The sequence below is a fragment of the Astyanax mexicanus genome, chromosome 4 (genome assembly GCF_023375975.1).
Source record: "Astyanax mexicanus isolate ESR-SI-001 chromosome 4, AstMex3_surface, whole genome shotgun sequence".
NCBI classification, from domain to species: domain Eukaryota; kingdom Metazoa; phylum Chordata; class Actinopteri; order Characiformes; family Acestrorhamphidae; genus Astyanax; species Astyanax mexicanus.
Genome location: NC_064411.1, coordinates 47044659 through 47066652, shown reverse-complemented (window position 1 = coordinate 47066652; position 21994 = coordinate 47044659). Strand labels below are relative to the sequence as shown.

The 21994-nt window shown below is 35.9% G+C and overlaps 2 protein-coding genes across 3 annotated transcripts; one reads left to right on the top strand and one right to left on the bottom strand.

Moving 5' to 3' along the window:
- Window positions 1–6252: 6252 nt before the first annotated feature.
- On the bottom strand, window positions 6253–10091 carry ly97.3 (lymphocyte antigen 97, tandem duplicate 3). 2 transcript variants are annotated; one of them, XM_015608166.3, is made up of 4 exons: window positions 9873–10091; window positions 9234–9290; window positions 8111–8233; window positions 6253–6504 (listed from the first exon to the last, which is right to left on the bottom strand). In XM_015608166.3, the coding sequence occupies exons 2-4, from the start codon at window positions 9280–9282 to the stop codon at window positions 6398–6400; spliced, it is 279 nt and encodes a 92-aa protein (XP_015463652.2). In that variant the 5' UTR covers window positions 9283–9290; window positions 9873–10091; the 3' UTR covers window positions 6253–6397. The 2 variants fall into 2 exon arrangements, with proteins under 2 accessions (XP_015463652.2, XP_015463653.2); XM_015608167.3 differs by having other exon boundaries at window positions 9234–9287.
- A 2264-nt stretch (window positions 10092–12355) lies between these two features.
- On the top strand, window positions 12356–16388 carry crygn1 (crystallin, gamma N1). The gene is made up of 4 exons (XM_022678942.2): window positions 12356–12464; window positions 14170–14418; window positions 14657–14802; window positions 16136–16388. Exons 1-4 carry the CDS (start codon window positions 12444–12446, stop codon window positions 16269–16271), a joined length of 552 nt encoding a protein of 183 aa, XP_022534663.1. The 5' UTR covers window positions 12356–12443; the 3' UTR covers window positions 16272–16388.
- Window positions 16389–21994: the final 5606 nt, after the last annotated feature.

Below are 21994 nucleotides of genomic sequence, written 5' to 3'. Positions count from 1 at the left end.
CAACCAACCTACCAACCAACCTACCTACCTAACTTCCTAATAACCTACCTACATATCAACCTACATGCTCCTGCTCTGGTAGTGGAAGGGAGTTGTTCCACTGTTGGGGAACTAGGTAGGAGAACAGTCTGGATTTTTTTGTGTGAACGCAAAGCTAGGTAAAGTTCACTGGATGAGCGCACTGACTGGGAGGTAACCTAAGTCTTTAGGAGTAAGTGCAGGTAGGAAGAATCCTGCTCTTTCATCACCTCGTAGGCAATTGTAAGTGCTACTAACTACTAACACTAGTAATTTCGTTATTAGAATTTTGCTTCAGGGGCACTGGCATCCCAAAATGAGTTGGGATTATATACTTTACACTGACCTCAACTGGATGTAAGCAAGGTTTTCTCCTGTAAACCATTTTACCATTACCATTTTTTGTGGCAGCAATAATTTCATAAACACCTCATTTCTCTCAGAACCATCCATTGTATCTCCAATTCACAGAAAAAAAAACAAAAGTAAAAACTCATGACACAATGTAACAGACATATTGGAAAAAACATGGAAAATGGAAATAGAAGGTTTTGTTCCACCACTGACCACATGCAGTATGATTATGAGTTTACTGAGATGAAACTTTCAATACTTACCACTCATCATCATCCCAGCGAGAAGCAGAGTCACCAGCAGGATCTTCTTCATTCTACAATTAATAAAAAGAGTTTGCAGCTGTTACAACATACAGTTCAAACATGTACATACAGTACACACAGTAAAAGAGCTTACCTTGAATTGGATTCAGCGTCAGTAGACGATTCTGATATCTGAGCTTGTCTGATTGTGGATCAGGTCTGAGTCCCAGAGCTTCATCCTTCATCTTTTAAACAGATCAGCCAGGCCAGAGTCCGCCCTCCTGATCGCGTCTCCTCCTGAAAACTCTAATTTCGCCTACAGGCAGATCCGGTTCACACATCCTGGGGCCCTAAACAATAACAAAGGGGCCCTCCGACCTGAACACTGTGAGCTCTTTTTCAAACATAGGTAAATATTAGATAATTATCTGATTACGTTATTACATTACATTAGGAGTATTAGGACTATAATCACCTATCATTAATCCATATACTACTTACAGTTTGAAATCCACACAAATAAGAACACATTTAGCAATGCAGACGTAGAATTTAAAGAGGAAGTTGAAAGTCTTCCTTTTTAAAATTTTATAATGTATAGATTGTGTTCTCTTTTCTTTCTATATTGTACATTCTTAAAATGTATGGTTCTTCAATGGCTCTAGAAAACCATAACACTAAATAAAATCAGCATTTAGGATTCTTATTCAGATTAAAGCAGAAGTAACACAACTCAAAGTTTGTTTACAAACTTTACTTCTGTTATAGTTTTCTATTTTAACAAATACATTTGAATATTTAAAGTGGTCTTCTGATCAAATTTATAATAAAATGCGAACAAAATCATGAGAATGATCATATTTATGAGACTAGGATGATATGTTGATTTCAAGTTAAAATTTCAACATTGATACGTTTTTTCTTAACCATTCTCTCTCGTTTAACATAAAACCTTATTTTAAACACATTTTAATGTAAAAGTCACTCATGTGCCAGATAGGCTCTGTTTGTATTTAGGTTGTTTGCAATGTCATAAATTTCTCTTTTCAAAGCAGCAAAAATACAACTTCCAGTAGGTATTACTTTATAAACCAATTTTTATTAAGATAAATACTTCAGGATGTGCTATTTGATCTGTGTTTTGTATTTACACACAACTACAAACACAACTATCCCTAAAAGATGATCAAAACATCCAATAACCCTCTCCAGTTCCAGAAAAAACATATATTAAAAATAACAGACAATCAATTATTAAAAACAGACTCATTGGTTTAGTTTGTCTGCAAACAAATAATGTGAACAGATTCATTTGCTGACCACAGGACCACAGATGCCTCGGTAATTTTGATATGGTTGATGAAATATTGTTAATGGACTTTGACTAGGTACTATAAGTACACTGTTTAAAAATGACCTGCTAATTGACCAATAGTCAATCGTTTAATATCTACATAAATTGATTTTTGTATGCTGCTTAGTTGTTTAAATTTTGTACAAACATTGTGTATCAAAACATTTTTTAAGATTTACACTGAAAAAACACATTATAACCCATGTAAAGGGATGTTAAACACTGTCAAATAATTTAGGCATTTCATTTATTTGTTTGCTATATTCATAAAAGTATCAAGATATTTAAATGTGTCCAAGAATCCCCTGTCCACACTGCTACTTTAAGAAACTGAAAATAAAAAGTAATTAAGCTGAAAAAATAGGATTTCTGTGTCATCGGATGTCTTATAAATAAAATCTTGGAAATAGTCCAAAGAATTAAAAGGCACAGCATTCTGATAATGACCCGTCTGGATAAAGCTGCATAAAAGTCACATAAAAGTGCAAGTGTAAACACCCAATCCGATCTCTCACACCGCTTCAGGATGTGCTCTGGGACATATTTGACTTATATGTTGTAGATGTAAACATATCCGTGCCTCCAAGACACTTTCAACAACCAGAACAAGCAAATTATCTCCCAAACAGACCCCTTCCAGTTCAATCAAAACACCTCCCATTACAAAGAAACACTAGACATTTCTGTACATGATCAACAGCATGACTGGTTTAATCATATTAGAAAAGATGCCAAATACAAATCACATGCACTTTATGTTCAGTTTGCTCTATAAAGTACCATGTTTGTACTGGAGGACATAGGCAGAGCGGGTGTTCGGTAGGGGGGCTTAGACCTTGTATATCATCAGACCCACTGATGAACAGTGGAAATATGCTTCAGGTGAATAAACAGGGGTAACAAGTGGTTAACCTGACTAGCATAATTTAACCAGTTAGCTCACTGGCTAAAATCAGAAGCCCTGAGTTAGTTAGCAATGTTAGTTGAAGTTTACTGTGTGCCCATAGCATATGAATGCCGCAATATTAAAAATAGCAATGTTACTGTGCTGAAACTGAATTAAGCAAACTTGGATTGTAATATTTCTGTAACAAAATTGGATATTAAAATGGTAAACCTACACCCTAAATCTGATTGTAATTCTATTTAAATTTTGGCTATGGGAACGTTTGAGAATGATAGACAGTTGAAGAATAGTTAAATACAAATAATGATGTGATCTCCACAGAATGATTGGGCTCATTCAGAGCTACAACATGTTTTTAATAAGGGTATAGATTTAATGTATGGATTTGTTCAGCTATTCTGTTGTCTCAGGTGACCTGACCTATAGTTCAAATAGCTGATGGGAAAATAAACCTTTTGAGGCACAATGTCCTGGACATTTGGGCTAAACCCTGGATATTTACGATGTCTGTGCCCCTTCTTTAAATGAATAAAGAATGTTTAAGGATTGTAACACTTATCCATCTCTGCAGGATCAGCAGTTATGTAATTGTCTATAACTAATAGTCTCTTTTTTCAAAGTTTGACTAGTTACAAATACTAGTTTAGGAAGCATAGCCACGGGAGGATATTTAAAGGTGCACAGCATTTCTCCACAATCTTAACAGCTTCACAGCACAACAATAAACATATATCAACCAAACTTTGAAGCAGAAAAGTGAAAAGTGAACTGTCTAGTACTCTTTTAAACACCCCAAATACACTAATACATTCTTTAGGTTCCTTACTACTCCAATCCACCTTAAAAACCGAGAGCTATGTTGCTGCCACTATATTTTCACAATCATTTAAATCACACTGACACTGGATTATTTTATGTTTTGATTCCACCTTACAGGTGCCTGGATGAAACTGCTACACCTGTTAAGGTAGAACAAAGCCGCAAGCTGGAGATTAAACTACAGTGACGTCTTTTTCTTCTGTTCTACATTAAGGGCTGCAGCTCCACTTTAATAAGTAAAGGAGTTAAATTTAAGTACTATAACCTAGTGTCTTACCATTATCGTTATTCCACTCTATATTATACATCCGCATTGTTAAATATGTTCAAACTGCGTAGAAAATGTTCCAAAATCATCTAAAACAAGGTAATTAGTTTCCAGTCTCTCAAGCTTTAGTTGTAGCCTATAGTTTAGTTACATCTGGGCTTAAGAAGATAAGTAATTGATGTTAAAATGATGAGATTTCATCACCTGTGCATAATGAGTTAACTAAGGCATACTACATATCTTAGTAAATTATTACCATGGCGTATTCAGATAAGTGTATACATTTTGGTTCACAGAGCCCCCCCCCCCCCCCCCCCCCCCTAATTAGAATTATGCTTAGGGCCCCAGGAATGTGTAAACCGGATCTACCTATAAGCAAACTCAGCCATATAGTGGAGACATGTGATTAGGAGGGCAGACTCTAGCCTGGCTGGTCTGTTTAAAAGGTGACGGATGAAGCTCTGGGGCTCAGACCTGATCCACAATCAGACAAGCTCAGATACATCTCCGCTGAATCCAATTCAAGGTGAGCTCTTTAGTGTGAGTGCAATAGATATGGGCCCTGAAACAAAATTTTGATAATAAGGGACGGTTCTATTTGAACTTTGTGTGCCAAAATATAACCATTTTGTGATGTAAAACTTTTGTCCCCAACATTGCTGAATATTTATACTATTAAATGAATAAAATTAAGATACCACTTCATATGTATATGTTGGAGTAAAATGAACATTGTGTTTTATTCTATAAACTACAGACAACATTCATGTCAAATTCCAAATTAAAATAGAGCATGTATTTGTAGAAAATGAGAAATGGCTGAAATACCAAAAAAGATGCAGTGCTTTCAGACCTAAAATAATGCAAAGAAAATGTTAATAATAATAATAAAGTTTTAATAGTTTAGAAATCAATATTTGTTGGACTTTTAATCACAGTTTTCATGCATTGTGGCATGTTCTCCACCAGTCTTACACACTGCTTTTGGAAAGATTTATTCCATCCTGGTGCAAAAATTCAATCTCTCTCTCTCTCTCTCTCTCTCTCTCTCTCTCTCTCTCTCTTTCTCTCTCTCTCTCTGTCTGTCTCTGTCTCTCTTTCTCTCTCTCGAGATCAAGTCTGTGGGAGGCAGGGCTGAGCATCGCTCTGCTCCCCCCTCCCTCGCGCTCACTCTCTCTATCCAGCAAATGATTGTTTGTGCGTTTGTGTGTGTGAGCGGAGTTTACCTTTTTGTTTGTCGACCCGGTTCCTCCTTTTCCCCCCCAAGAACCGCAGCCCAGTCCACAACCGGTTCTCGCGCTCGGCGCGATTTTTTTTGCACTCTTTCTCTGGTCTCCCCCGTTCTCGCGCTCGGCGCGATTTCTTTTGAGCCTCTTCTTGGGTCTTCAACCGTTTTTGCGCTTTGCGCGGTTTTCTTTTGCACCCTTTCTCGGATATCCACCCGTTTTAGTGTTTTTGTTTTCCGCCCGTTTTCGGGTTCTTGGTTTTCCACCTGTTTTGAGGGGTGCCTGTCGAGTTTTTACCTGCTTCATATTCTGCTGCTCTGCACTTAGGTCTTACAACCTTCTGGGCTGGAGAGCTACTACTCCTCACCCAGTACACTTATGTAATTTTAAAATGACAAAATTCTACACAAAATAAAATTTATTTTAAGTTTAAGTTCTATTAAATAGAATAAACTTAACTGTGTAACAATGCAACTCTGTTAAACCCTGCTGGTACACTGGAATTACAGTTTTTGTGTTAATGTTATGTGTGAATATTTTTTTTATATTCAGCTCTGGAAGAAAATTAAGAGAATAAAAACAATGAGTTTCTTTGATTTGACCAAATTGAAAACCTCTGGAATATAATCAAGAGGAAGATGGATGATCACAAGCCATCAAACCAAGCTGAACTGCTTGAATCTTTGCACCAGGACTGACATAAAGTTATCCAAAAGCAGTGTGTAAGACTGGTGGAGGAGAACATGCCAAGATGCATGAAAACTGTGATTAAAAACCAGGGTTATTCCACCAAATACTTGATTTCTGAACTCTTAAAAGTTTATGAATATGACATTGTTTTTTTTGCATAATTTGAGGTCTGAAAGACAATATTTTTATTTGGAATTTGAGAGACATGTTGTCGGTAGTTTGTAGAATAAAACAACAATGTTCATTTTATTCAAACATATACCTATACCTAGCAAAATCAGAGAAACTGTTTCAGAAACTGAAGTGGTCTCTTAATTTTTTCCAGAGCTGTATGTGTATATAGGCTTGAAAAAAATAAAGAATAGGCTGCAAAGTGTTTCATAACTTTATTTTCCACACATTAGACATGTTCTTACTGTCAACAAGCACTTACAGAGAAAGACAGGATTACACCTGCTCATTCAAACATTACAGCCATGCGTGGACACCGGCAGTGGACAGCATCAGTGACCAGATTCACATTGTGTTACAGAAGTCTTCCTGGCAGCACTTGATTTTGATGTATGCATTCTGTTTCAGCATGAGACAGTCTGACATGGCCATGCACTTCTGGTAGTGTGCATCTGTGGTAGAGAAGAGAGACAAGACCTCTAGTTTATAAACAGTCTAGTTCAGATCATTCTAAAGCAGTTAATCATGACTGTCAGGCAAATTTTTGTATTTCCAAAACGGCAATTTTACAGAAAAAAGCTTAAAAATGGAAGTCAGTATAAAAAGTGATTTTGGAGCATTTCTATTGGTCAATTCATCAAAAAATTCGGATACAACTGTCAGATTTGCATTATTGTTAGAAAGTGTACAAGAACACAAATGGAGAAAAAAAGCCACTCAGGAATAAGACAAGAATTTTTGTTACAGTTTTAGAACTGTTAAAATATGACTGGCTGTGAGCTTGTTGCAGGGCTGTAAACCAGCCAATCAAAGCACAACTTTTCATAAACATTTTAAAATATTTAAAAACAAAATTGTTTAATGCCATTTCCTCTCAATTTAAGAGCTGCAGTTGCCCCAATAGTTGAAACAATCATCTAATGTTCTTTCTAGAGTGGCTCAAAAGAAACAAGGTTCCCTGACTCCCCTTCTTGTGGGAAAAACTTTCCTGTTAGAGTTCCCCTTCATGATGATTTGCTCTCTAGATCAAGAAAGATCAAATCAAGTTCCAAGTTAGGTGCCTCTCTAAAGAAAAAGTGTCCCACCAGTTGAATAAATGCTCTGTTTTTAAAACACTAGTTTAAAAAAAGCAGTTCCATTCTTAAACTTGCATCTGATTACGTTTACTTTTTTAATCACGTTTTTGCATGAGTTGCCCTTTTTAATTTTCTCAACTCTAGGCATCAAACAACCTGAGTTTGCCACTGCTGCAAAGGATACATCAGCTGCAACTTCAACATTGCTCTGAATGTCAGCTGTATTTCGTGACTGTATGTGAAATGTCCTTCACTTTGTAAAAGGCTCCTATGAGCTTCTTAGAAAGATAATATTTCAAGTTTTCTAGATGTTCGTAGAATGTTTTTATTTAACATTTTAAAATGTTTTGGTAATATTGCTGCTATGTTAATGCTGCTATAATCAATGTTTTCATTTTTAGTTTGAGAAATGGTACTTTTAATGTTTGTTAATGTTAGTATTCATCTAGCTGGGAACGTTCTAATAAGTATTATTTTATTACACATTTTTAGAACATTTCTGGAACATTATTTCTGTAACATTACAGGCTAACCGTCCTGGAACCTTTTCAAAATGTTGCTAAACATTCTTATAATGTTCTCAGTTCTCATCTGAGCTGCAGGCTAGGCTTTTGGACCCAGTGTTTTGTTCTGAGGCTAAATAACAGGGTGGCAATAGGCTTATAACATCACATCTTGGCATTTTGCACTCTGAATAAAGTCACAAAATTATTATGTATACTATTTATATAAAAAAATAACTGGTGTAGAATATACTGGATGCCCTATAACCAGATGCATGTACATCATTAATTATGGCTATTAATTTGATGTGCGAGGATAGCACCATCATTCTAGTAGTGTTTTAATATGGAAACATATTTTTACCACAGAACCATACAGTTTTGGCCTAAAAATTGTGTGTGTGTGTGTGTGTGTGTGTGTGTGTGTGTGTGTGTGTGTGTGTGTGTGTGTGTGTGTGTGCGTGTGTGTGAAAACTCACATGGGGGATTTAGGAATTTGGCCGCAACACAGGAGTTTTTCTGTGCTGGACAGGTTACTTTGGTGACCTCACAGGCCCCGCCTGCTTTCTGAGACTGGCAGTGGTAGCAGTCCAGAGCCAGACCTGGAATAAAGGTACATAGAAAGGAACTCATGGTCATATGCACACAAACTTATGCAAAGGTTGCATGCATTGTTGATGTCCTGGAGGAGACATCATCTAAAGATTTTATTTACACTGTTTATTTGCTAAATTTAACATAGTATGAGATTTCGATTATGGTTATAGCAAACTTAATTATTCATATTTTTATATTTTAATTATATTTTAAAATAAAATACTGTATATAAAAATTTAAATATTTCAAGCAGCATAGCAACATTCTGGTGTTGATTGAATAGAAGTAATAATGAAACAAAAACAATGAATTACTCATTATATTTAAATAGTACAGTTCAGTACAGTATAGCTTTGTAAAATATAATAATGAATACATTTGTAAATGTTTAGATTGGCTAATGATAGTTTTCACTTTAATGCAAAGATATTCTACAGCTTATTATATAATCGTTATATGAGTTGTAATCATTGGTAATAATTATATAATTGTTTCTGGGTGGTTTGTTTTTTGTCTATTTTGATAGGCCTCTATATATTAATAACTTTTTTGTTGGTCACTGCATTATTCTATGAATGATATTACTACTACTACTACTACTACTACTACTACTACTACTAATAATAATAATAATAATAATAATAATAATAATTATTATTATTATTATTATTATTATTATTATTATTATTATTATTATTATTATTATTATTATTATTATTAATATACAATGTAACTATAGTAAATGTGATGATAGTAATAAAATCTACATATAAAAAGTTAGGATTTAGAAATATCATACAAATATTAAATTAACCTCTCCTTACTGCTACCACTGTACACTCAGTATATTAGTGTATTATTCACTCTAGTAGCACCCAGTGGCTTGAAACGAGAATCCACAGACTGTGTTTAAGGGAGGAAAGGTTAATGACCACCAGGACAAATTCTAATAAGTATTTGCTCAACAGGAGCTTTTCTTTTACAGTAAAACTTTAGAGCACTCACCACTGGACACCATTAGCACCAGAACAACAGCAAAAAACAGCACCTTCATCTTTTCTGCTGAAACAAGAAACAGAAAAATATAAACTGCTTTGCAACATTGCTTCACATTGTGCCTGTGTTTCCTGAAAAATGCCCAGAGAGAAATGTTCCAAAATCACTTTTTTTTGGTTTGTTTTTCTTTGTTTCCACTAAAAGTTATATTATTTTAAATTTGCCTTCTGGGGCCAGATTCACAAACATGCCTTAAAAATTACAATTACATATGCTTATTTTTATAAAATCATACTTATATTTTCTTAAATATATTATTTAAAAATCACATCAGGATTTTTTTTTTAATGTTTCTTTTAAGCAAGAAACAAAAAGAAAAAAGGTTTGGTTCTTCTATGTAAAAAAAAAACAGAAATGCCTATTTTAATTGTAATTAAATACTTTCTTTAACTTATAATTCTAAACCTATAATTAAGGTTTTTATGTGACCTTGACAAATTAGCATCTGTTGTAAGTGAGTCAACCGTTTTCTCAACAGTTTAAGGTTCTGCAGTTTTGTTAATTAATGTTCTTCTAGTTACACAAACTTGAAAGCTGTAAAATAGGAACGTTCATGAATTTTAAGTACAAGAGCTGTACAGAACTTACCTTTTCCACTTCAGAGTTACTCAACACTCAGTCTTCTGTCTTCACCCTTTATATTCGGAGCCGTATGATGCAGAAAAAAGGCTCCCTCTTTCTTCTTGCCTATCCCTTTCTCTTTCTTTCTCTCTCTCTCTCCCTCTCTCTCTCTTTTCTCTGTGTACACAGCCCCTCCTCACACACACAGTGACTCTCCCCTGCCTATATCTCTCGTCTGTTGTTCTAGCAACTGAACATTAAACATGTTGCTTCACTTTATTGCTCCATTTGTGTGTGTGTGTGTGTGTGTGTATATGTGTGTGTGTGTGTGTGTGTGTGTGTGTGTGTGCGTGCACATGCGCACATAACAGTGCAAATGTAAAATATATATAACCACATATATCAAGCTTACATTTTTCACCGGAATAACTACAACAAAACAAATTCAAATGCAACATACATTTTATTGGTAAAGAGCTGGTTTACCTGATAGCTTTCCAATAGCTTATGTTTTCACCTGGATGACTAGCTTTTAACCAGCTTTGACCATTAGAAACCAGCTACCAGTAAAAGCTGGTCTTGAACTGCATAACCAACTAATAGATAATTTGACATTTGCATCCAACCATGTAAATAAATTCAGGGCACCTGAAAACTGCTGTCTCTTGTAATATACCATTATGTAAACCAGGGGTGGGAATCACAGGGCATCTCTCAATGTTATATTGTTACAATATGTTGCCCACAATAACAATGATATCACGATACTGCGTTTCTGCAATACCCTCTTCTGCAATATTCTCTATGATTAATAAAATGCTCCCAAAAAAACAGGAATTATGTATTTTTTTTATGAGGGCGCCGAGTGGTCCAATGGTCTAATGCGCTGCCACTACGAACGGGAGGTCGCAGGTTCGAATCACGTTCATTCTGTTGGAGCCCTGAGAGAGCACAATTGGCCTTGCTCTCGCTGGGTGGATCGGTGGCGCTCTCTCCCCAGTTTTCTCCAAAGGTGATGTCAGTCAGCACAAGGCGTCTGTGAGCTGATGTATCAGAACCGAGTCGCTGCGCTTTCCTCCGAGTGCACTGTGATGATACTCTTCAATGCTACATCAGCAGCAGTTTGAAAAGAGGCGGTGGCAGACCTCCTGGTGTTGAGGCATCACTAGTAATACGGGTAGTGCAGCTGAGTTTGTGGGATAATCAGCATAGTTCAATTGGAAAAAAAGAAAAAATATATAAATAAATAATATTGAAAATAGGATCAGAATAAAACTATAATTATGACAATATTAGAGCGGATTTTGGAGGAGTCTGTCTTATTGAAACCTTGTGCAATTATGCTATGTCTATCCAGATCTGAGAGTGAGAATTAGGAAACAGCATTTTTGTGTGGATTGGAAGCTGCACTTCAGTTTTTTTTTATTGTGAGTATTGGGAGATGTTTGGTTTGCTCTAAATGGTTAAAGTGAGTGGTGGGATCACAGTGGCCACAAGGCCTTCAAAAGGAAGACTATAGGTGAAGATGAGTCTGGGGGTTTAAAAGATCTCAGAACAATCAGGAACCAGCCATTCTACCATCATTTGGCTATATATGTATTCAGTCGGAACATAGGAGTCAGCCATTGGGGTTAACCATGTGGACCCAACAGACATGGTGTCAAACCCACAACCCTGTGATCCAGCATTCTTACCACTGAGTTGCTATTGGCCAACGATCAAAGGTGTGGCCCATCTTCCCTTTGCATGCAGGTGTATGATTGTGTGTTTGTGCATGCATTTGTGTCTGTGTGTGTGTGTTCATATATTTACAGAATTGTGTACACTCGCATGCCAAAAATCATTGCACAGAAACAAGTATCATATTCCATGGAAACGAAGGCTGCACTCACCTGCATTGAATGGGCGAATAATTTCAGCCACTGAAATAGAATGGACAATTCAAGCCAGATGTCGCCAGTCACAATCATTACAACTCACTATGCTGTAAAAGTAAATGTGAGTCAGGACTTCTGATACATTGCATTAAAGTGGGGGGAGAGTAAACAGTGCTCTCTTTACAGTAGTTTATTTCATTTTATTTTATTTGCAGTAATGCAGTGCATTTATTGACCGGTCCTGCTGTATCCTCTGGATCTGCTCTATCTGCACTGTGCTGATTGGCTGCATCATAAAACCTCTATTTGCTCCTGTTCTGCAGTGTGTTGACTTCTGGCAAACTCTTGCCTGCCCTGTTTTGACCGAACGTTTCTAGCTGGCCAAACAAACCCAAACAGGTGGTTGACTCAGTGTCCAGTGAGGTTCATCCCGCAGCCCTGAACGCCGGCCAAAAGTGGAATGCATTCGGCACATTGTCTAACCCCCTACAGCCAAATTCCGATATCAGCAGAGAGCAATGTAAGGGAAATTGTCCATGAGGCGAAAACCACTAAGCCCTCTATTATAGTGCCATTGTAGTGCCAGCCTCGCGATAAACCGCCATGGCCTATAGACCATATATATCAGACTGTCCAAATTTTCCCTCCGGTTGCTTTCTCTGTTTCACTCTCTCTCCTCCTCCTCCTCTCTGTCTAGAGGATAGTTTGGACTGCATCTACAATGTCTCAGTATTCAGGGAAGGTGAGTATTGCATTTGCAAAGCTGCACAAGAGCAGATGAACACAGAATCAACATTAACAGAGATAAAGCATGTACTAAATGAGCTAAAATCTGCTATTGATAATGTAGATTCTCACAATTATAAGATATTATTTTTGAGTTATGGTTTTCTATTTCATGATAATGATGTTGCTTTTTATCCCATTATTTTGACCTCACTCTATCAATATAATAATTTTTATCTATCAAATTGTCATGACCTTCTCAGCATCCTATTATAATGTATTTTTCTTATTTCATTATGACCATTTTAGTACCATATTATTATGATCTTACTATTTCATTGTTATGATTGTCTTCCCCTCTCATTATCGTGCACTTATCATGATATTATTATGACTTTTTCTATTTCCATGTTATGACCCATATCGTTACTATGATCTTACCTGCTCATTCTTTTTACCTTTTTATCATTTTATTGTCATTACGATCTTACTGTCTCATTGGTGTGGCAATCTTAACACCCTCAAAGTTATGACTTAACCATCTGATTGTTATGACCATCTTACTATCTCATTAGTATGTATTTTTCTGCGATCTACTTTTTGTGACTATGCACTCTCATTTTTATGACTGTCATATTGCTATGACTGTCATATTGCTATGACTGTAAAACTATCTCATTGTTATGACATGAAATGTCATGACATGTCTTACTATCTTGTTGTTGTCACTTTTGAACTATGCCATTGTTACAAGGGTCATAAGTATTTAAATTTACCACAGGAACAAACAACCTGTTACTGTCCAAACAAACCATATATAATTAGCCATAGATATTGAATTAACTGTTTGTGTAAATCTGATAGGTAAACATGAGTTCAGAACATGAGGACATGAAATATGCTTGCCAGTGTTTGTGCACAAATAGATGCATGAGTGAATGTGTTTGTATGTTGTGAAGTTTTGTTAGTTAAAATGCAATTACATGTAGGATTACAGTGCTGTTTTATTCTGCACACAGAGAAAGTAAAATATAGATGTATTTATGTAATACTTTACTTGCAGAGAACATTAATTATGTACCCATATTAGGACCCATTATCTAATCAGAAGAAAACAAATCTAATATCTCATGATCATAATAAGTAAATATTATGACGTGACTTTATTATCTCATTATTATAACCTACGGTCTTATTATGATATGTTACTATATGATTGTTGTTAACTACTTTATCATTTTCGTAACTTACTATTTTGCTGTTATCACTTGATATCTCATTATTATGTCTTACTGTCTCATTGTTATATCTTACTATCTCATTATCATTTACTGTCTCATTACTACCTCACCTACTCCTTATTATGACTTACTATGTAGTAATGATCTACTATCTTGTTGTTCTAGTTATAGTTATAGCAATTTACTTGTTATTATTGTTATTATGTCTTGTTATTATAACCTTCTATATCCATAGTGTGTTTATCTCATTATTATGACTTGCTATCTAATAATGACCTACTATCTCATTGTTATACATATTTTATTTATTATTATTAATATTATTATGACTTACAATCTCCTTATTATTATTGTCTTATTATTATTATTATTGTATTATGACTTACCCTCTAATGATGACATATCTCATTTTTATTACTTACTACCTAATTGGTATTAATTTCTAACATAACATAAAAGAGTAATGATGTTTTTTAACAGATAGTGTTCTATGAAGGAAAATGTTTCACGGGAAGGAAGCTGGAGGTGTTTGGAGAATGCGATAACTTCCAGGACCGTGGCTTGTTGAACAGGGTTAACTCCATCCGTGTGGAGAGTGGAGCCTGGGTCTGCTATGACCACCCAGACTTTAAGGGTCAGCAGTACATGCTGGAGAGAGGAGAGTACCCAGAGTTCCAGCGCTGGAATGCCCATAATGATCACATGGGTTCCTGCAAACCAATCAAAATGGTGAGAGGCATAAGAACACCAATTGATGTCATCAGACTCTTGCTGAAATAATTTACTGATTGTTATTTATTGAGTACTAAAACTTCACATAAATAGACTGCAAACACTGCTTAAAACTTTATGGGTTGGATATAAAAGGGAGAAACTTGTGGCCATATATATACTGTTACTATATGTATGTATGTATATTTATGTAAATGTCTTATTAATGTCCTCTCTCTGTCACTTTCTCTCTCAGCATGGAGAACACTATAGAATACAGATGTATGATGGTCCAGACTTCACTGGGCAGTGTGTAGAGCTGTGTGAGGATTGCCCCTTCATCCAGAGTGCAGGCCTCGCCAAGACCTGCATCAACTCCATTAAAGTTTATGGAGATGGAGCGTAAGTGCCAGAGCTTGACATATATATCGTATGCAATAATTATATTTAATTTTCATTTGTTGCAGTGGTGTATTCTTGAAATATTTTTTTAATTCAGTGTTTTGTCATATCACCAATAGTATCGTTATCGCGAAAATACCATGGTATATCGTGATATTATTTTAGGGCCATATTGCCCACCCCTAGTGTTCACCTCCAAAAACAAATCCAGCACAGTGGTAGCATGAGCGAACTGCAAACATTACATTTGCATTCACCTCTGTAAAATCCGTGCACAGAATATGAGGCAACTGAAGCAAAACCCTGATGTGAAACTCTTGTGAAAAAAGCTGCCAAGTCTGCCATGCCAGTTGTTAGTCAGAATATATGTATGGTCGCTTTATCCTGAACATTTCATAATGCACCATCCTGCATGCACAGTGCTATGTGGGTGGTCTGTCTTGTCTCTTGGGGAGGGCATGGATTTAAAAGGGCAGGACTAATATGCATCCAAGGCGAACAGGGAGTAACATACACATTTAATGTGTGACTTAATTCTCTGGGCAGGACATTTTTCCTCAAAAATAAAGTCAAGTAGTTTTATTTTCAATACTGCATATGTACATGACATACAGAGAATTGTAATTGCGTTACTCTCCTACCCAAAAAAAACCCAGCAAGTACAGAAAATAAGATTATGAATATAAAAGAATGAGAGACACTAAATGTGCAATAAAACAAGGTCAAAGATATATACATATGTGAGACAAGAGACACAAGATAATAGTGCAATAGTGATGGGGAAGGGGATTAAAAAGGGCATGATAGTACCAGTATAAACAGAACCCATTTAAACAGTAGTGCAAATATAGAGGCATAAAAGGCTTTTATAGTAAACTGCATCTTTACATAGAAATTAGAAGTTGTAGGATTTAGCACCTTTAAAAACATCAATAACTGATCTAACCTGACAAAACTCTCATGGAGTGTTTGTAGCATTTATCTCAAAAATGCACAAAAATATGATTTTGTCATGTTAAGCATTTCAAGCATTTCTAGTCATGTTTTAATCAATGAAAGGTCTCCTCATTTATAAAATGTCCCTGCTTGCAACCTGGGACTGTAAACTCAAACTCTCATTTTTTGACATCAAATTTTTTGACATTATTTTAACCTTGCCTTATGCAAATGGATTTTGTTATATCAAATATCCTGTTATGAATCTGATGAAAAATGAATTTAAAGTAAAATAAATGGTACTGTAAAAAGGCTGTGTGCATCCATTAGCATTACAATTTACTTACTTTGTTCTAATAGTAGTAAAACCACAGTATAACCCGCTGTTTGTCTTTAGCTGGGTGCTGTACGAGGAGCCCAACTACCGTGGACGCATGTACATTGTGGAGAGAGGAAGCTACTGCAGCCACATGGAGTGGCAGGCTGAAAACCCCAACATCCAGTCCATCCGCAGAGTGGCCAACTACTTCTAAACCTCTGGAACACTGTGGAAGTGAACGCTGGGGCATGCATATGCTTAATAAACCTTTTTATCTCAATATATTATGCAATAAGGTTGTAAAATAATAAAAGTAAATAAGCTAAAAATACTTTATGTGTTTTTCCTTGCATTCTTGTACCTAGGATTTGAATAGAATACAGTAGAAATATCAGTAGCGGTTCTTGATATTTTGTCTGTATGATGTATTATATTATTGCCATTTTAAAACACTTTAAATTTTAGCTTTGACTTACTTTCCAATGCCTTCTGGCTGGAATTATGCAAAGAAAATAAAAGGAATACCCGATTAGCCTTGAGTCGGCGACCCAAAACCATAAAAACATGTCCACAGAAAGATGTTGAACAGAACTGTGCGCACAACCGATTTAAGAAGACACAAATAGTGTTTTTACTACTGTTTATGTGCAGTGCAACCATCTTGGATTTTAAATTCAGGGTTTTTGAGGTTCTCTTGACTGTCAGTGTGGAAAATTCAACTTGTGTGGGCAATCCAGTTGAAATTGCCTACTTGAAACTCAAAAGTGGCACATTTAGGTAAAAAATAATGCAGCATGAAAATCATTGTGTTTCATTCTGAGGTAGAAAGACAGGATGGTAAAATGCCTTGTACAACCCAAATCTGAGCATGTGTAACACCAAGCATGGTCACATAACCAAGGCTATTATTAAATTAATAGATCAAAGAACTATGTAAATACTCAATACATGCATCCTATGGCACCTGTAAATCAATCCATGTTCATACACATTAAACCTCAACACATCAATACATCATTCAAATAACTCAGGAAGGAGGAAAAAATACTTTAACCCCTTCACATATAAGCTTACTGGTTAACAAGTGATATGAATGAAACTTACTGTATCTTATATTTATTGCACGGCCTTGTATTCAAAGGTTGTCAATACTGAATATACTTTACAAAGCATTTAACTTGGGTGGGCCACGATACAAATGGGTGTGCTAATCCAAGTTCTACCACCCCCACATTACATTTGATCCTCTGTACTCACATCCTGAGGAACAGCATTTGTCAGATCGAGTTCCTCTTCAGATGACATTCATTTTCATCTTTTGACACTCACAGCTGATAAACTTCTCTAATGTGACAGGCATCTCCTGTAAGACACTGGCATTGAGCAACAGTTGAGCAGCAGTGATAAGCTTTAACACTGTAAGTCAGGCCTTTGCATGGTCTTCTTATCTCAATATAGAGTCTGTGGTAATGGATTACATTACAGCTCTGTCACTTTAGCAATTTGTCCGTTCTGTGACACTTACATTTGTCAGTGTGTTACTGTATCGTATCTCAGGCCTCTTCCTTGAACAAACACTGAATCATTGGCCATTAGAGTCTTTTATGCAACTCTCAATGAGACATTTCAAAAGCAGAAGCTCAATGCCCAGGGCTGTGTTAGCACCAGTGACCCCTCTCTTATGTAACCAACGTGTGTTCAATCTCCTCCAGAGGCAGCATTGTGGCAGCGGACAAGCATTAAAGTCCATATTAAGGCTATTATGCTTTAGGCCTGAAGGAAGGAGTAAGGTCATTGGTTCTGAACTCCACAAATGCTTCACAATATATTAAGTTGGTGACTTTATTTATATATTGTAATATGTCACAATGTTAGCACAGATCTTTTCGATTTTGGTGATGCTTGGGGATGTAGCAGTACAGGCATAAAGCTCATAATGTGATGTATTTAAAAATAATAGGTTCAAAATTCAATAAGCAGTTGATATTTTGTCAAAATAAAAAATAAAATACAAAAAATAAATAGGAAACAAATTAATATACTGCAACCAAAATGATGTAAGTAAAAATGTCCAATGATCGAACAATGGGGTTTTTGGGATGATAAATATTCTTCAATTGTAGTTTTGTATTGACCTTTTTGTAAAAAAAAAAAAAAGGGCAAAAATACATTTAATTTGTGTAACTTATGCAATGGTAAAAAAAATGGCCATTGAGGTGTTTGTATATTAGTGCTAATATGTGTGGCATTTTTAAACACTTCAGTGTCACTGCTGGGCTGAGGATAGTCTACCAACAACATCCTATGTGGCATCCTGTCGGTAGCATCCTGTGGAAAGTGACCTGTGCCCACTGATGAATAACTAGAGGATGACCAACACAAACTGTGCAACAGATTCATAGACTGTGTCTCTGACTTTACATCTACAGGGTGTAGCAGCCAGGTAAGAGTGTCTACTAGAGTGGAGGACAGTGAGTGAAGACAGTGTTTAAAAACTCCAGCAGCACTGCTGCGTATGATCAACACAGAACAACACAGACATACACAGTGCTCTTGCTTTCTCTGGGTGAGTAGATGGTGCTCTCTCCCCACATCACTCCAAAGGATGATGTCCTTAGCACAAGATGTCTGTGAGCTAAAGTATCAGAACCGAGTCGCTATGCGAATTCCTCCAAATGCGCAGTGATGCTACTCTGCAATGCTGCATCAGCAGCAGTTCGAGAAGAGGTGGAGTCTGACTTTACATGTGCCAGAGAAGGCATGTGCTAGTCTTCACCCTCCTGGTTTTGGGGCATCACTAGTGATAAGAGGGAGTTCTGATGAGTGGGTTGGGTAATTGGCTGTGTAAATTAGGGAGAAAATGTGGAAACACAAAAATCTAAAATAAAAGTATAATAAAGAGACAAACACAGTGCTGAGAATGAGCTACCACCCAAACATATTTCTCTGTGGTGGTCTATCATGTGAAAAAAAGGATTAAAAAAGGATAATAATTAAGTATACAGAGAAACAGATACAGGACTACAGTCTTTATAGAACTACAGAGTGCTATATGTGATCAGTGGAGCTGATAAATTGACAATGGGTGTATGTTATGCTTGATCAGTGTAGTTAGTAACTAATAGGACAACAATTCTCCATGAGGCCCAATGTCCAGCTTTTACATTGCAATATCACAAAATAGTAGTTTATTGTTAATTAAGACATAAAACCTTCACACACTACCGTCTTTTGAGACACTTTCACTTCATGACAGTTTTACTAAGTGTTTCTCATTAGCCAGGCTCATTCCACCATTTCCCTCTTTCATTATCTGAACTGAGCTCAGAGGTAAAGACACGGCTTCCGTGTTCGTTCCTCGGTGAGAAAACAGGGGAAGGCTTTGTGCGAGTGTGGATAAGAAAGGGAATATGCTAGATTGGTCTGTGACAGCTGAGCATGCAGGGGTCCTGGGGGAAGAATGGCTTCTCCTCTGAAGTTTTGTCAGTGAGGGGCTGAGGGACAAAGCCATGACCTTTGGGGTCAGTTCTTGCTGGGCCTTCTCTCTGCCTTTGTGGTGCTAATAGTGAGGCTACTCATAGACAAGGAAGAGAGTGGGAAGGAAAAGGGGAAGAAAAGAAACAGTCAACATGCAATGGTGCAATGCTGACTCATGAAACATGTAACATACAAAAACTGAAACATAGAGAAAAGTATTAATTAAGAAAGTAAGACTTATTCTATAAACTTGACAAACGATACCATGCATTTACTTCATTTCATAACTGAAAGAAGGAAAGCTATTTAGTGAGGCTGTATTTATTATTTAAGTCAGAAATTATGACAGAGGGCTGTGGCATTTGTAACTGTTTACTTAGAGCACAAGTTATAGTTTTAAATAAGCATTTTAGGAGTGTTTTTCCTTAGTAAGACTCAGAAGTAATATAAAGCTCTGGAAAAAAGGGACACTTAAAAATGATGAGTTTCTTTGATTTTACCTAATTGAAAACCTCTGGAGTATAATCAAGAGGAAGGTGGATGATCACAAGCCATCAAACCAAGATGAACTGCTTAAATTTTTGCACCAGGAGTGGCATAAAGTTATCCAAAAGCAGTGTGTAAGACTCGTGGAGGAGAACATGCCAAGATGCATGATAACTGTGAGTAAATGTTTTCTTTGCATTATTTGAGGTCTGAAAGCTCTGCATCATTCTTGTTATTTCAACCATTTCTCATTTTTTGCAAATAAATACTCTAAATTATAATATTTCTTTTTGGAATTTGGGAGAAATGTTGTCTGTAGTGTCTGTAGAATAAAGCAAAAACAAAACACATTTTATATGCATATTTTATATTTTATGCTGATTATACTCAGCTAATCCTTTCTTTACCTCCTTCTGACCCACATATTTCATCCAGAATCTCAGCATGTCTCATCTCATCAGATGTCTCATTGCAGATGGCAATCACCTAAAACTCAACCGTAGCAATACTGACCTACTGTTCATCCCTGGAACTACAGGTGTTCACCACAATCTTGCCATCTTCTTTGAGAACTCAGTGGTCACTCTGTTGGTAGAAGCACAAAGTCTTGGAGTGGTTATGGATGACCAGTTATCATTCTCTGACCCGGTCATGCAGATTTCTCCTTTACAACAACCAGAGAATTTAAACATTTTTCTCTAGGAAGCCATCAAAGTGCTTGTGCAGTCTCTTATCATTTCCAGACTTGACTGCTGCAACACTCTTCTGGCTGGTCTTCCTTTGCAAGCCATCAGAACCTTGTAAATGAGTCAGAACATGGTGGCAGCATGATTCTTCGACATTTTGAAGTGCAGATGTGACTCTTTTGCTGCACTCCCTCCATGAATCCATGTGTTGTTATTATTATATTAATTAAGTACATTTTGGAACATTTCTGGATATATTTGGCGATATATATATATATATATATATATATATATATATATATATATATATATATATATATAATACATTTTGGGCTGTATCTCTGTAAATTTTGTTCTTTGTGTTTTAGAGCTGTAAATTTGACTGTGGGGGAAGGCAGGTAGACTTCTCTGCTGCAGTGCTCTTAGCCAATCAGAGGCTACATATTTGCATGTATGAATATTCATGAGCAAGAGCCAAATCCTGTCTTTCTTCAGAGACCTCTGATTCAGTGATCTAAAGCAGGACTATACAGAAACACCAGAGCGCTTTTTTTCTTTCATTCGATTAAAAAATGAATTAAAAGAGACCATTAATATATGATTTAAATGAATCTTGTAATGTCTCTGGGTTTGTTAGTTAACTGACAAACTCTGAAATTTTTATTAATGTATTAATTAAATCAATTTGGAAATATCTCTGGGTTTGTTAGTTAACTGATGAACTGTTAGAATCCGGGTGTTTTTATGAATATATTAATTTAATAAATTTGGGAATGTCTCTGGGTTTGTTAGTTAACTGATGAACTGCGAGAATCTGGGTGTTTTTATTAATATATTACTTACATAAATTAGGAAATGAAACTCAGTTTATTAGCTATTTATTATTCTGTGAGAATTCCCTTGTTTGTATTAATACATTAATTAAATCAATTAGGGAATATCTCTGGGTTTGTTAGTTAACTGTTGAACTGTGAAAATTCAGATGTTTTTATCAATATATTAATTAAATAAATTTGGTAATATGTCTGGGTCTGTTAGTTAACTGTTAAACTGTAAGGATCCGGGTGGTTTTATTAATATATTAATTACTACATGTATTAAATACTACATGTATTAAATGTCTCTGGGTTTGTTAGGAGCCGCTACACGGTGAGGATTCACGTGTTTTTATTATATATTCATTTAATAAATATGATAAATGCTTTTTGGTTCGGTAGTTAACATAACTATTATGCTGTGATAATCCGGGTGTTTTTATTAATATATTAATTTAATACACTTGGGAATG

Bases quoted from the DNA above. Each gene is read 5' to 3' on its own strand.
- ly97.3 (XM_015608166.3), bottom strand. From the start codon at position 9,282: ATGAAGGTGCTGTTTTTTGCTGTTGTTCTGGTGCTAATGGTGTCCAGT. The intron at 8,234-9,233 runs GTGAGTGCTCTA...CCTTTATTCCAG, and splicing joins GGTGCTAATGGTGTCCAGTG to GTCTGGCTCTGGACTGCTAC. The intron at 6,505-8,110 runs GTGAGTTTTCAC...TCTCTACCACAG, and splicing joins CAAATTCCTAAATCCCCCAT to ATGCACACTACCAGAAGTGC.
- crygn1 (XM_022678942.2), top strand. From the start codon at position 12,444: ATGTCTCAGTATTCAGGGAAG. The intron at 12,465-14,169 runs GTGAGTATTGCA...GTTTTTTAACAG, and splicing joins TGTCTCAGTATTCAGGGAAG to ATAGTGTTCTATGAAGGAAA. The intron at 14,803-16,135 runs GTAAGTGCCAGA...GTTTGTCTTTAG, and splicing joins AAAGTTTATGGAGATGGAGC to CTGGGTGCTGTACGAGGAGC.